Source organism: Ochlerotatus camptorhynchus, unplaced genomic scaffold (assembly GCF_037179485.1).
Source record: "Ochlerotatus camptorhynchus isolate MF236.1 unplaced genomic scaffold, CSIRO-AGI_Acam_v1.1 ptg000366l, whole genome shotgun sequence".
NCBI classification, from domain to species: Eukaryota; Metazoa; Arthropoda; class Insecta; order Diptera; family Culicidae; genus Ochlerotatus; species Ochlerotatus camptorhynchus.
The window spans coordinates 295,001-308,486 of NW_027040854.1; the positions used below are offsets into that span (position 1 = coordinate 295,001).

At 38.9% G+C, this 13,486-nt stretch overlaps 1 protein-coding gene across 2 annotated transcripts in view; it reads left to right on the forward strand.

Annotated features, from left to right (window-relative positions):
* The window catches only part of LOC135709855 (protein phosphatase PTC7 homolog), a 56,461-nt gene that overhangs the window by 27,144 nt on the left and 15,831 nt on the right, over positions 1-13,486 (forward strand). For both annotated transcript variants that reach the window (XM_065232278.1, XM_065232277.1), the window contains exon 3: positions 2,754-2,933. In XM_065232278.1, the coding sequence (XP_065088350.1) occupies positions 2,754-2,933 (180 nt within the window). The remainder of the gene's footprint in view (positions 1-2,753; positions 2,934-13,486) is intronic.

Below are 13,486 nucleotides of genomic sequence, written 5' to 3' on the forward strand. Positions count from 1 at the left end.
ACACAGAATATGCTTCGCCGAAGATTCTCTGCCTTTTTTGTTGACCGAAGGCGCTTGACGCCCAACAGCTAAGTGTAAAATTTAAGACTTATACATTTTTAGTAACTTGACGATGCTTTCCTAGTTATTTTCGTTTGTAACTGTAGTATATGTAGTCTGTATAATCTGTACTTTTTTACAACACATCGTTGGGACTATTTCTAGTCTGTTGATGCAAACATAACAAATAAACAAATAAACAATGGCAACTGACAAACATAAAGACATCAACAAAGGCAATGGCACTGACTGACACTGATTCTCAAAAAAATTCAAGAAAATCATGATTACGAATGAATTGCAAAACATGGTCCCCTGTACGTTCATTTTCCAACTTTTACTATTACTACTGTTACTCCGACTATCCCCTACTTGAAACACTATTCCACCTTATCCGGCATCTTAAGCAGGATTCACTTGATCCCTGTGATCATTATTCTGTGGTGCCACATATTTACCTCTACCCTTGTGCTGTATGGACAGTGATGTATCACTGGAGACCTGGGCCCATGACCCCCTTCTGTGCTTGAAAATGAAAATGAAATATTATCAGTTGTAGTCCACTGTTCAAATTGCACTTCTAATATTTGTTTCACTTCCAACTTTTCTAATAATTTTGTTTCGGATAATGACGTATCGTAACAATTCTTACACGTTCGAAAATGGCAAAAGTCTGTTCTAGATTGTAAATCGCAAAGAAGTTGTTCCATATAAATAGTGCGATCACACAATATGCTATCTTTTTTCAGGCTGTTCAACATTAGATTTACAATTTCGTGCATTCAATCATTCGAAGGCGTTTCGTGATGGTAAACGATAAACTTGAAGACGGCATCTACTACAAATTTTCAAAGAATTATCCAGATGTATTTTGCAAACAAAACATTTTAATTTTTCTATAACTCCATCTGACCTGTTTATATTTTTTGCCTCTGTTATGACATACACAATTCATAAAGTGCACAGCAAAATATTAATTTTAATATTACATCCAAAAAGATGCACTTCAATCTTGTCAAAAATCTCATGTAATTTGTATGGCCACAAAAATAAACAAATACAGTAACAGCAGCGTAATGTCAGTTCATGTACTGTATTAATGATAATTTTGTCCTTTTTGGCTAGTAATATTTCACCATATTTTTGACACTATTGAAGTGATCCACTTTGATGTGATAGGAGAAATGGCTCTACCCAACAAACAATTTGAACTGATTTACAGCTGAATAAGAAATTTTTTAGCTGGAGAAGCTTATTTTTGCCTGAATAAGCTCTTATTAAACATTCAATGTTTGTTGGGTAATGTTGGCCTATGGATCTAAAGTTGGGCCTATCTGCTATTTATCCATTTTATTTAGATGAACCCGTCATTCGGATGGTATTAATGGATATTTTTGGTCGCTATTCAAAATTTAGTCGATTGCTGAATTTATGTATGAGTCCAAATTAGAGACATTTAGGCCGACTTTACATCCATTTCCCCTATCAAAATTATTTTTTGCTGTGTATATTGGAGAGTATTTACTTATAATCTTTTTTCTCTTCCGCGCGTCTAAAAAGAAACGGGTAGGTCTGAAAGCTACCATAGTTGAGAATGAATTTAATATACAATCATGAAAAAAAAACATTTCTTTGCTGGGCAACACGACGAACATTTGAAAATGGTCTAAAATGTTGAAAATTATTATTACTATTATTATTATTAATTCGCATTAACTTGAGAACGGCTGGACTTGGGAAAAAAAAGTCTATATATGCAAATTTATCGAAAATTATGCGTAGAATCCAAATAAATTATTATTTATTAAAAAATATCCAATTTGATGAAATTAACAAAAAATTAAGAAAAAAATATAGATTATTTTTAAGCAAGTAGCCAGTTATTCATTTCTTCAGTTTTCTTGCTAAAAAAAATTTATAAAGATCGAAGGGAGAGGGGCGGGGGGTGTTTTGAAATAATCAACGTTTTACGTTTTTTAATATTAATTTACTAAGTTTGTTTCTTTCAGTGTATTTTCTCCTAAAAGATAGTTTAACTACCTACAACTTCTTCTCAAATGTCGTTTTGATCAGATCATTAGTTTTCATGTTATGATTTTTTGAAAAAAAAATAATAATTTTTTTTAATACGCCCTTTTCAAAAGTTACTGTGTAGAAAATAAATTAAATATGCAACCATTGGTAGCAGCGAACATATGAGTAATGTTCTAATCGGAAACACTCATGTCCAACCGGTTTGCGTTCGGCTGGAAATGCTCTATAAGAATCTGAAGGATCGAAGAGGAATTTTCCAAATCGATATGCAAGCAGGTTTACCTCGGATAGCGTCCAAACAAGGATCGAATAATAGTGGAAGAAAGTAGAAAATTTACAGGAATATTAAGCACTGAAAAGTGCTGTTTAAATTTTTCGGAGCTATAGGTAGCAGTAACACTTCCTTCAGCAAAAAGCAAATATTTCCGCACGTCACGGATGCGGACTGAAGCAGTAGGGTGATGTTGCGTGCTGTACCATCATCAGCATTGTTGACGGTTACTCCCGCCTTGAGTTGTTACATTCAAAGTGTTTTTTGTTACTTCATACGTGAAGTTTACGATTTTCAGTGTTCAGAGCTTTCTCTCGCAATTTTATTTTTGGCCTTTATGATTTTATACTTTAGTTAGTTTGTATTCCTATGCATTAAACGATAATAATATTATTTGAATATTTTTTAGGTGTCGCGGACGGTGTTGGAGGATGGCGCAGTTATGGAATTGATCCCGGTGAATTTGCTTCGTTTCTGATGAAAACATGCGAACGGCTAGTGCAATGTACCCACTTCAATCCTACAAGTCCAGTAAATTTGCTTTCTCATAGCTATTGTGAATTGTTAGAAAATAAAAGATCGATATCAGGTGAGTACCGTGCTTTCAAATCATTTGAAACTCGGGCAATCTTTTCATGAAAGTTCAACACATCACACGATGTACACTAACCGACATAAGTACTTCGCTTGACAAAGTATTTCAACACTCATATTGAATATTGCATCACCTTGAAAAGTTGAGCAATATTTAAAGATAATCTGAATACGTGGGGTGATGCAAAAAATTTCTAGCTGATGTACCGTGTGGTCCCCTTTCACAGCTCACTCTAGAGCAAAATCAAGTTCACATTGTTAGTAAAATTACTTTTCCTAAACATATTGAGCATAGTTTTTTGCTCATTATCATAAAATTGTGGATAAAATATGAAACATCCAAGACAATGCTGTTAAAATTTGTTTATTTTTTTATTAATGCAGGTAACGAGTCCCATTCACCGCTCATGACGTAGTGAACATAATTTACTTTTTGAATTGTCGATCTTTTCTGGCCATTTAACGCATTATATGGGTTGTAAGTTTATTGAGGTATTAGATATTGATTAAGATGATTCTTTGAAGAGTCCAATAATGGCAGTCGTGATGGCTAATACAGCCTATCACTTCAAGTTTTCTAGAGCACAAATCTTAGACACTGTTCCGACATCACCCATGAAATTGGAACTCCATGTGTGTTGCAGTGCAGCAAATGTGAAGGTTCAGTTTAACTGTTGTATGTTCTGTGAGAGCTGATATTTCTGTCTAGAAATTTCGAGGTGATAGTGCGATTAATCAGAAATATGAATTCTAAAGCGATTCACCTTAACACTCGCCTTTGTTATGAAATATTAGTAGTCATGTGTATTTTAAGTTTATATTTGTAGTGAGCGGTGAACGGAACCCTTGATCGTTGATGGTCCATTCACCGCTCATATGGATGTGAACAAAGGTATTTTTCAACTATTTTTGACAAAATGAGCGATGAATGAAGGTCGTGTGGTGAACGGGCACAACACTGTATGAGTGTTGCAATACTTCTTCAAGCGCTCATATACTTATGACGGGTAGTGTAGTTAATAACCCCAAGGATTTTTTTCAACTGTTTAAAATGATTCTATAACATTCCCCAGAAAACCATTCCCCAGAATTCCATTCCCCAGAAAAGCATTCCCCAGAATGTACCATTACCCAGAATGTACCATTCCCCAGAAAAGATGATTACTTTTTTTTTGGTCATTTGATATTATATTTCAGTTTTATACTATAGAACAGGCGTCCATAAATAAACAGGTCCGCAAGTATCTTGCACACTGAATAATACATCTTCTGAATACCAATTTTCTCGATAAATTTTACACATTTGATTTAATATATTTACGAAAAACTATTGATTATATATTTTCCTTATATATTAAAAGAAGGGAATATTCCCTTCTTTGTCGTATATCCAAAGAATTAATTATTTCTTTTTGTTATATTTTCAAAGAAGGGCATTATCCCTTCTTTATCATATATTTAACGAATTAATGATGTTCTCTTTTATATATTCAAAGAAGGGAATATTCCCTTCTTTATCGTATATCCAAAGAATTAATTATTTCCTTTTCTTATATATTCAAAGAAGGGAACCCCTTAAGGTTCAATTTACTTTGATGCTTTTTGGAAAATTTCAAACGCAGTTTTTTCCGACGCATTATTTCAAATTGCAAAAAACTCACACTATTCGATTCCTTTTGATATTTTACACAAAATGAAGCGAGTTTTTTTGCAATCTAAAATAATGCGTCGAAAAAAACTGCTTTTGAATTTTTAAAAAATGCATCACAGTAAATTGAACCTTAATCCATTAAGAAGTTTTTCTCTTCTTTTTATATACGCGAAAGAAGATTCCAGGAGTGACTATAATAAACAAAAATAGTCAATCTAATACATGGCATACTTTTCTAGGAAATGATACATTCTGGGGAATGGTTCATTCTGGGGAATGGTTCATTCTGGGGAATGGTTCATTCTGGGGAATGGTGGATTCTAGGGAATAGTTTTCTGGGGAATGTTATAGCATCTTTTAAAGTTTATACCGTATTAGTATTGGGCCGTGATATATTCAGTGAAAATCAGTATCCGAGGAACTACTGTAGTTAGGGGCGCCAGTGGTGTAGTGGTTAAGCGTGATTGCCTCTCACCCCAGTCGGCGCCGTCGGGATGTTCTGAGGCATAACATCTCTGATCACGCCTGACCCGATCACAGGGAAGTAAAGCCGTTGGTCCCCGGTTCATGAGTTGATGGGTCGATAGGTAGGGTCCAGGTGTGGGAGCTGCCTTCCTGGCGTCGGTAGCATTGGTGCTCAGCACGGAAAACAAGATCGATGGAAAACAAATCTAGGAAAAAAAAGCTACTGTAGTTTATTAAACACTTTATTAATTGAGGATTAGCAACAAAAATGCTCTCTAATTTTTCGGGCGCCAGGGGGGGAAAATAGGAAAAAATGGAGTGAGTGATTTACAACGTTCATACGCACACACACGAATAGAGAGTGTGAAATATACAGCAAGTGAAGTGTGGAGGAAGCGAATGAACGAAAAAATCGTTCCCACCAATACAGGAAAGAGTGCTCAGGCCACGAAGTTTCCGTAGTGCAAGGAGGGTCGAAATAGTAAGAATAAAACAGAAAAGAAAAATATGCTCACAGTGGTAGTGTGATTGATCCATGGTTACTTGAAAGGCGCTGTTATTTTGCGTGTGCAGTGGTAAAAAAGAGAGCAAAGAAAAGAGCGGGAAAAGTGAATCAATTTCTACGAACGTACACACGGCTAGCAGTATTCGAATGGTTCTAGCGGTGCTTGCGCTGCGTAGAGATTCTGGAGCGGAGAGGGCCGATGTAACGAGAGGGGAAGTGCGTGTATCAGACAAAGAGAACACTCTCAGTGGAACCAACTTATCTAGGCTGGAGCTTAGGAATACAGATAGAAGGCATTCTATGTGATTGTATGACTGCGAGTTTTCTGTATGGGAAAGTGAAAAACGTGAGAATGAATGTATTGAATAGCCGGGCGCCGGTGGTGTAGTGGTAAGCGTGACTGCTTTCTAACACCCCAATGGGTCTGGGTTCAATCCCAGCCGAGGTCGGTGGGATTTTTCTGAGGCATAAAAATCTCTGGTCACGTTTTCCTTCGGAAGGGAAGTAAAGCCGTTGGTCCCGGCCCATGGTGTTAAATGGGTGCGATATCCTACGCAGGTGTGGAAGCTGCCTTCGATTGCCGTCAATGGATGGCAATCGATGTCCGTCGGTGATTGGCAGTAGATTGCGGAACAGAGACCGACGTTAAATAAAGGAAAGAAGAAGAAGAATGTATGGAATGGAAGCGAATCGAGTATCTAGGGTAAGTTACGTTTTCTGGACTATTTGGATTACGAGGAATTATGGTAAGTGATTTTAATTTAATCTTACGCTGTTTCTTTTATGATATTTTTCGGCTGCATTGGCCGGATTAGCGCTGGCACTCTGCCTCCCGGACGTTTATACGTGTGTGATTGGTTCGCTTGAAAAAAAAGCGTTTTCGAACGAAATTGTTTTGTGTCCCGGGCGCAATAATTTGATTTGAACGGCGCTGGTCTATTGTTAGGGGTTTACTACACAGCAAAAAAAAATAATATCGATCAAGTAATTCAATGTATGAAATAATGATGTAATAGCAAAAAGCAGATACAATATTACATCAATGGATGTAATTTTGTTCGCAAAATCGATGTACATCGTACAACGTTATATTACACAATCGATGGATTGACCTGGTTACAGCAGTTTGTATGTAATATTCAACAACTTTTTTTCTGTGTATGTGCATTGCTTTAGTGCACAGAGTGACTAGAAAAAGAAAAGTCCCGTATTGGGCTTTGGCCGGAGTGGACGCGACGCGACCAATTGAAGAGAATCTTATCATTTTTTATTAACGTCGTGTAAGAGTAGAATTTAATTAGGGCATGGGCGCTTTTTCGTGGCTTTTTTGTTTCCAGGTTAGGAGGATCGTCGGTGGAAGAGGCTTGTTCTTGTGTGGGGGGCGGCGCCGTGAAGTTTGAGTTTGAATGGATCCCGTGTCCCATTATATTATTATTATATATTCAATGTTAAATATTTAAAACAGGATCAAAACAAACTGGAAGAAGCAAAGTAACATTGTTTGATTTTCTCTAATGTATGTATAACGTTTATAGTGCAATTAACCATTCTATTTTTCCTTTCCAGGTGACAAAATTACATTACTTGTTGATATATTTATTTGTATACTTGTATAAATACTTATTTAATCAGATTCGGAATATGAGTGATGAGGGAACTTTATGTGTTCGCGGGTCCTCCGTTTAGGCTGGATTTATTGATTTAAATCTTTAAGTTTACTTTCAGCTCTTCGATGATGGAACATTTTTAAATTAATATTATAATGATTCACTTATATCAGCCTTCGTTCAGGAAAATACAAAAACATTGTAATGCATGATTAAAATTGCATGAAAACTGTTAACTGTCCAAATAACCTCGATTTTTCTGACTATTGATTCTTTATTAAAGTTTACCAATATTTTTAAAAACATTCCATATTGCGTTAAACCATTCCATGGTGCATAATAAAGTGTTTGTTTCAATTCCAATAAAATATCAAAAATTGAAATCAGTTAAATGTACTGAGGTTAACTTAAATCGAGCTTATGCGTATTTTGTAATACTTGTTTATTTTACATGCATTATATTTTATATATTGCATGACTAGTAAATTATTTTTATTTCACGTATTTAAAATCTCATTATATCATTATAACTATAATTTTCATTTACAGAAAATAGTTGTCCTACAGATGGATCAGAACGTGTATCAAATAGAAAATCATTGTTATTTACATTTTATTTTATTATTATATAATATCATCTATGGTTTTCAGAATTTGGACTACCCAGAGAATAAATTGAATATCATCATACATTAGGCCAATGTTTTTAAATTGTTTTACTTTTGCAGAGTTTTGCTATTTCAAGAATTATTCATTGATACTTGTTTTTATAAATTTTTGTATGCTCAAATATATTGGAGAGGCAACAATCGTGCCACCCCTACAGTTTACGTGTGGTGCGTGTACATCCCTATCGGTATGTCAGCAGGGTCGACTGCGTAGCAGAGAGAAGGAAGTGCAAAAGAACCATTTTGTTTATTCGTAAATGTGCTCTCGATGTGACAACATCTTAAGTCAATATATTCTTATTCGTATTCTAAACCTGGCCTTTCATTACACTGTAATCCTAAGTCCAATAGGTTATGGGCCCAGTTAAACGTGAAAGTGCGATAGTTTAGTTGTTCGACGCGAAGTGTATTAAAAAATATCGAGAAGAACAGTATTGTAGTGCCGGAAACAAAATGGCGGATACGAAAGTCTCGATTGAGAAACTGAAAGATCACAATTATGGCATCTGGAAGTTCAAGATGCGGCTGCTATTGACGCGTGAAAAGCTGCTGAAAACGGTGACCGATCCGAAACCTGCAAGTGCTGATGCGACCTGGACCTCGAACGACGAGAAGGCGCAAGCATTGATCGGACTGGCACTGGAAGATACGCAGCTGATTCACGTCATGCAGAAAACGACGTCGAAGGAGATGTGGGATGCTCTGAAAGACTGTCATGAGCGGGCATCTCTTTCGAGCAAAATACATGTTGTGCGTCAGTTGGTATCGTTACGTATACCAGAAGGTGGAAGTATGGCGGAGTATCTTAAATCGATGGCGGAGTTAAGGCTTCGGCTCACGGCGCTAGGCGAAGAGGTGAAAGATCACTGGTTTGTGGCATTGATGCTTTCTAGCCTACCTTCGTCGTACGATGGCTTGATCATGGCACTTGAGAGTCGTCCGGATGACGATCTCACAGTTGATTTCGTGAAAGGGAAGCTGCTGGATGAGGGTCGACGGCGAGTTGAAAAGTCTCCTGAAGCGGAGAGTGCATTCGCCACGGGTTCGGCTAGTGGAAGGCAGCATAAATTATTCAGTGAGAAGCAAAAAGTGAATAAGAAGAAACAAAAAGTGTGCCACTACTGTAAGAAGGAGGGACATTTCCGGCGCGATTGCCGAAAGTTGGCCCAAGATCGTCAAGAGAATGGAAAAGCTAATGTGGCTGCCGAGTGTGATGAAAGGTTCGAGATGTGTCTTGCGGCTGGGAGTACTGGAGAAGCAAGTGTGTGGTACTTGATTCAGGTGCTACCTCTCACATGACCAATGACGCATCTATCCTTGGAGAACTCGACGGTTCCAAAAGTGCGACCATCTGTTTGGCTGATGGAAAGAAAATTAAATCAGCTGGTGCTGGTTCAGGTAAGATTGCCTGTGTGAACGGTGATGGCACTCGAGTGAATGTGAAACTGGAGAACGTTTTTCATGTTCCTTCGCTCGCAAGCAATCTGCTCTCGGTGAGTAGGATTGCTGATTTAGGACTCACTGTGTTGTTCGAGAAGTCCGCTTATAAAGTGTTCAAGGGAAACGAAGTGGTCTTGGTTGGTCAACGGAAAGGTGGCCTGTATCACGTTAAACAGTTTCCGGATAGAGCGCTGTCGGCTGAAGATAAGCATAGCGATTCGTGTGAGCATCTGTGGCATCGTCGCCTGGGGCACCGTGATTCGAAGGCTGTAATAAAAATAGTGCGTGAGAATCTTGGTCATGGCTTGAAGATTGGACAATGTGATGTGAAATCGGTGTGTGGACCATGTTGCGAGGGGAAGATGAGTCGGGACTCATTTCCGAAAGCTTCGAAGAGTCGAGCTAATGAAGTTGGTGAACTTGTGCACAGTGATTTGGGTGGTCCGATGGAAGTGGCAACACCGCGGGGGAATCGCTTCTACACTATTCTAGTCGACGATTACAGTCGTTATTCGGCGATTTACTTGCTTCAGCGCAAATCGGATGCTGAAGAGAAGATTCGTGAATACTGTAATTTGATGAAAAATCGTTTCGGACGTTACCCCAAGTGCATCAGGTCGGATGGAGGTGGTGAGTATTCTGGTGGTAGTTTGAAAAAGTTTTTCGCGGACAATGTATTGTTCAGCAGATGTCGGCACCGTATTCGCCACAGCAAAACGGGGTGGCTGAACGTAAGAACCGATATCTCAAGGAGATGATGCGCTGTATGCTGGCTGAGTCGGGTCTGGAGAAGAAGTTCTGGGGCGAAGCGATCAACACTGCGAACTATTTGCAGAATCGCTGGCCATCGTCGTCGATTGACCGTACACCGTATGAAATATGAAACAAGAAGAAGCCATCGTACGATCATCTGAAGATTTTCGGTAGTGAAGCATACGTGCACGTTCCGAAGGAAAATCGGAAGGCTCTGGATATGAAGTCCTAAAAGTTGATTTTTGTTGGTTATGCGGAGGGACAAAAAGCGTATCGTTTCTTGGATGTGCAGACGGGCTATGTCACGATCAGCAGAGATGCAAAATTTCTGGAGCTGTGCAGCGTGAAAGAAGCCGTTCGTACGTTTCCAAAAGCTGAGTCTCCAGCCACAGGAGAATTTTTCGACGTGCCACTGGTGATGCCTTCGGATGAATCAGATCAGGAAGAGGATTCTGATGGATCTTTGGAGACAAATGATGAAAATGATGATTCGGATCTGGATTCGACAATGTATGGTAGTGCTTCTGATGGTGTTTCTCCATTTCATGGTTTTCCGTTGGACGAAATTTCAAGGCGTTCAATGCGTTCCACGAAGGGCGTTCCCCCAAGCAGATTGATTGAGGAAATATTTTCAGCTGGGACTGTATCCGGGAGGAAGTGGAACCGAAGAACTTGAAGGAAGCACTGACCTGTGAACGAAAGGAAGAATGGAATGCAGCCATGGTGGATGAGTTGAAATCCCATTCAGAAAATGGAACGTGGGAATTGGTTAACTTACCTAAGGGACGTAAGCCTGTCGGTTGCCGCTGGGTTTTTAAGTTGAAACGGTGAGGTAACCAAGCACAAGGCACGCCTGGTAGCGCAGGGTTTTTCCCAGAAGTACGGCGAAGACTACGATGAAGTTTTTGCACCGGTAACTACACACACAACGCTTCGACTTCTGTTGGCAACGGCGAGTGGAAATCCAATGGAAACCGGATACGTGAAGGTGGAGGACAAGAGTCCTTTGCTGTCTGATGGAGCAAAGTACAGAAGTCTCATCGGAGCACTACTGTACATAGCGGTCTGTGCTCGACCGGATGTGGCAGTAAGTGCATCAATACTTGGTCGAAGAGTAAGTTCACCGACAGAGGCGGACTGGGTGGCTGCGAAGCGAGTCGTGCGCTACCTGAAGACGACTAAGGATTGGCGATTGCGGTATGACAGTACTGGTGGTGACCTGGTCGGATTTTCTGATGCGGATTGGGCTGGTGATATCCGTACCCGGAAGTCAACCACTGGTTTTGTGTACATGTTCGCTGGTGCCGCCGTTTCGTGGTGCAGTCGAAAGCAAACGAGTGTCACTCTGTCGTTCGAAGCATATTGAAACCAGAGCGCATTACGTTAGGCAGATGTGTAACGACAAGGTGTTGAACTTGAAGTACTGTCCGACGGAGCATATGGTAGCAGATGTGCTTACAAAACCGCTTGGTGCGATAGAAGAAGTTTGCTGAAATGATGGGATTGTTTTCAAGTGGTGACAGCATTGGTTGAGGAGGAGTATTGGAGAGACAACAATCGTGCCACCCCTACAGTATACGTGTGGTGCGTGTACATCCCTATCGGTATGTCAGCAGGGTCGACTGCGTAGCAGAGAGAAGGAAGTGCAAAAGAACCATTTTGTTTATTCGTAAATGTGCTCTCGATGTGACAACATCTTAAGTCAATATATTCTTATTCGTATTCTAAATCTGGCCTTTCATTACACTGTAATCCTAAGTCCAATAAAATATCCTCGATTATGTAGCAAATTGATTCTTTATTTAAATTGAGGATTAATTAAATAGGTAAAGTTGAGTTCAATCAATGATTTATAAATAACAAAACTTGTTTATTTTTTTATATTTTCCATTTCACTACATACACACTTAGATTTTTTTACAGAAATCTGTAAAATTTTACCGAAATCTCAACAGCTGAACGTTCGGTAATGTGTTCGGTGATTTTTTGGATTACCGAAAAATCTGTAATTAATTTTTTGCAATTACCGAACTGATCGGTATTTTTTTTACAAATGCTTCGGTAAAATTTTGGAAGAATAAATTTTTGTTTTACCGAACCTTTCTGTGTTTTTTGCGGATAATCTGTAAAACCCATGCTTTTAATTATTTGATTCTTATTAAAGCTACTTTTTCCAGGTATTTTTTTCGGCATGACCATGTAAAATTCGATTTTGAGATTTTTTAGTTTTTGCGCATATATTTTACTTTTCTTTTTAATTAAGTAGATTTCAATGAATACTAATCCATTCCAGTCAAACTATTAAATGCTGTGCAAAAACTTGGTGCCCGTTGTGCTGAACTTTTCAACCCCCATTGCAGCCCCTGCGATAAACAATGGCTGTTTACATGGCGGTGCAAGCCAGCAACGTAGCCGGGAACTTGGGCAGATTATCGAAGACTAGAACAAAAGTTCATAATAAAATAAGTGTTTTATATTACTTACGGAAAATACTGATGATCCTTGCGTCCTGTCCATGCAATTTGTCCAAGAGATTGTCCATTTTCGCGCTTTTTCCGATACTTTTACTTCCAGCGCGTCAAGCACTTTTGAATTGTTTGCTTTTCAGATTTGACAAGATGGCTGCACAGGGTGCTTACAGAAGCTCGGTGAAATAATTACCGATTTATGGTAAATTGTCATGTGTTACAGATAATTCAGTAAAAAACATTACAGATCGTTCGGTATTTGTTTTTATTTACAGTATTTCGGTAAGTCTGAGACAAATTGATGAAAAATACCTAAGTTTTACCGAACAATCTGTAATATACATGATCGCGCACGGACAGAACTTCCCTACGTTGTGTATTACGGATGGTTAGAAATAATAAAACACGATCGAATTACTGACCGTCCTGCCATGGCGGAGGTAGAACTACAATTATTTATTGATAATGTATAGGACACAATACAATGCACAGCTGGTAGGGTCCACACGTAGTGGACGTTTGCACAAACATACTCCCCCCCAAAACCAACGGTTTTATTTCACACAAGACATAGACAACTACAACTATTCTATACATGTGGTGAATCGATTGCCGGTCACAATAGTCGTATCGTATCGTCAATGAATCAGTGCTGTAGCGCATGCAAGATGGGTTGAAATGGTTTCTGCTGTTATCATTCTGTTGTAGATCCGATGTATTGTTCTCCCGTACAATAAGCTGATAGCACTATAGTGATCACGAAAACTACGCGAGAATCTGGTAAACGCACTCGCCATTGAAATGAGCATGCTTCTTGACCAAGACCCTTGCAGTCCACGGTGAGTCAAGAACTACACATGCTCTGCTAGATGGCTACCTTTGTGGCCACACCATCGCAGCTGGGAGGGAAACAGGATCCTCTGAGTTGATTCTGATGCACTCAAGAATGTATCTTCGGATTGGAACGGCAAAGACAATCGCATCGGATTGT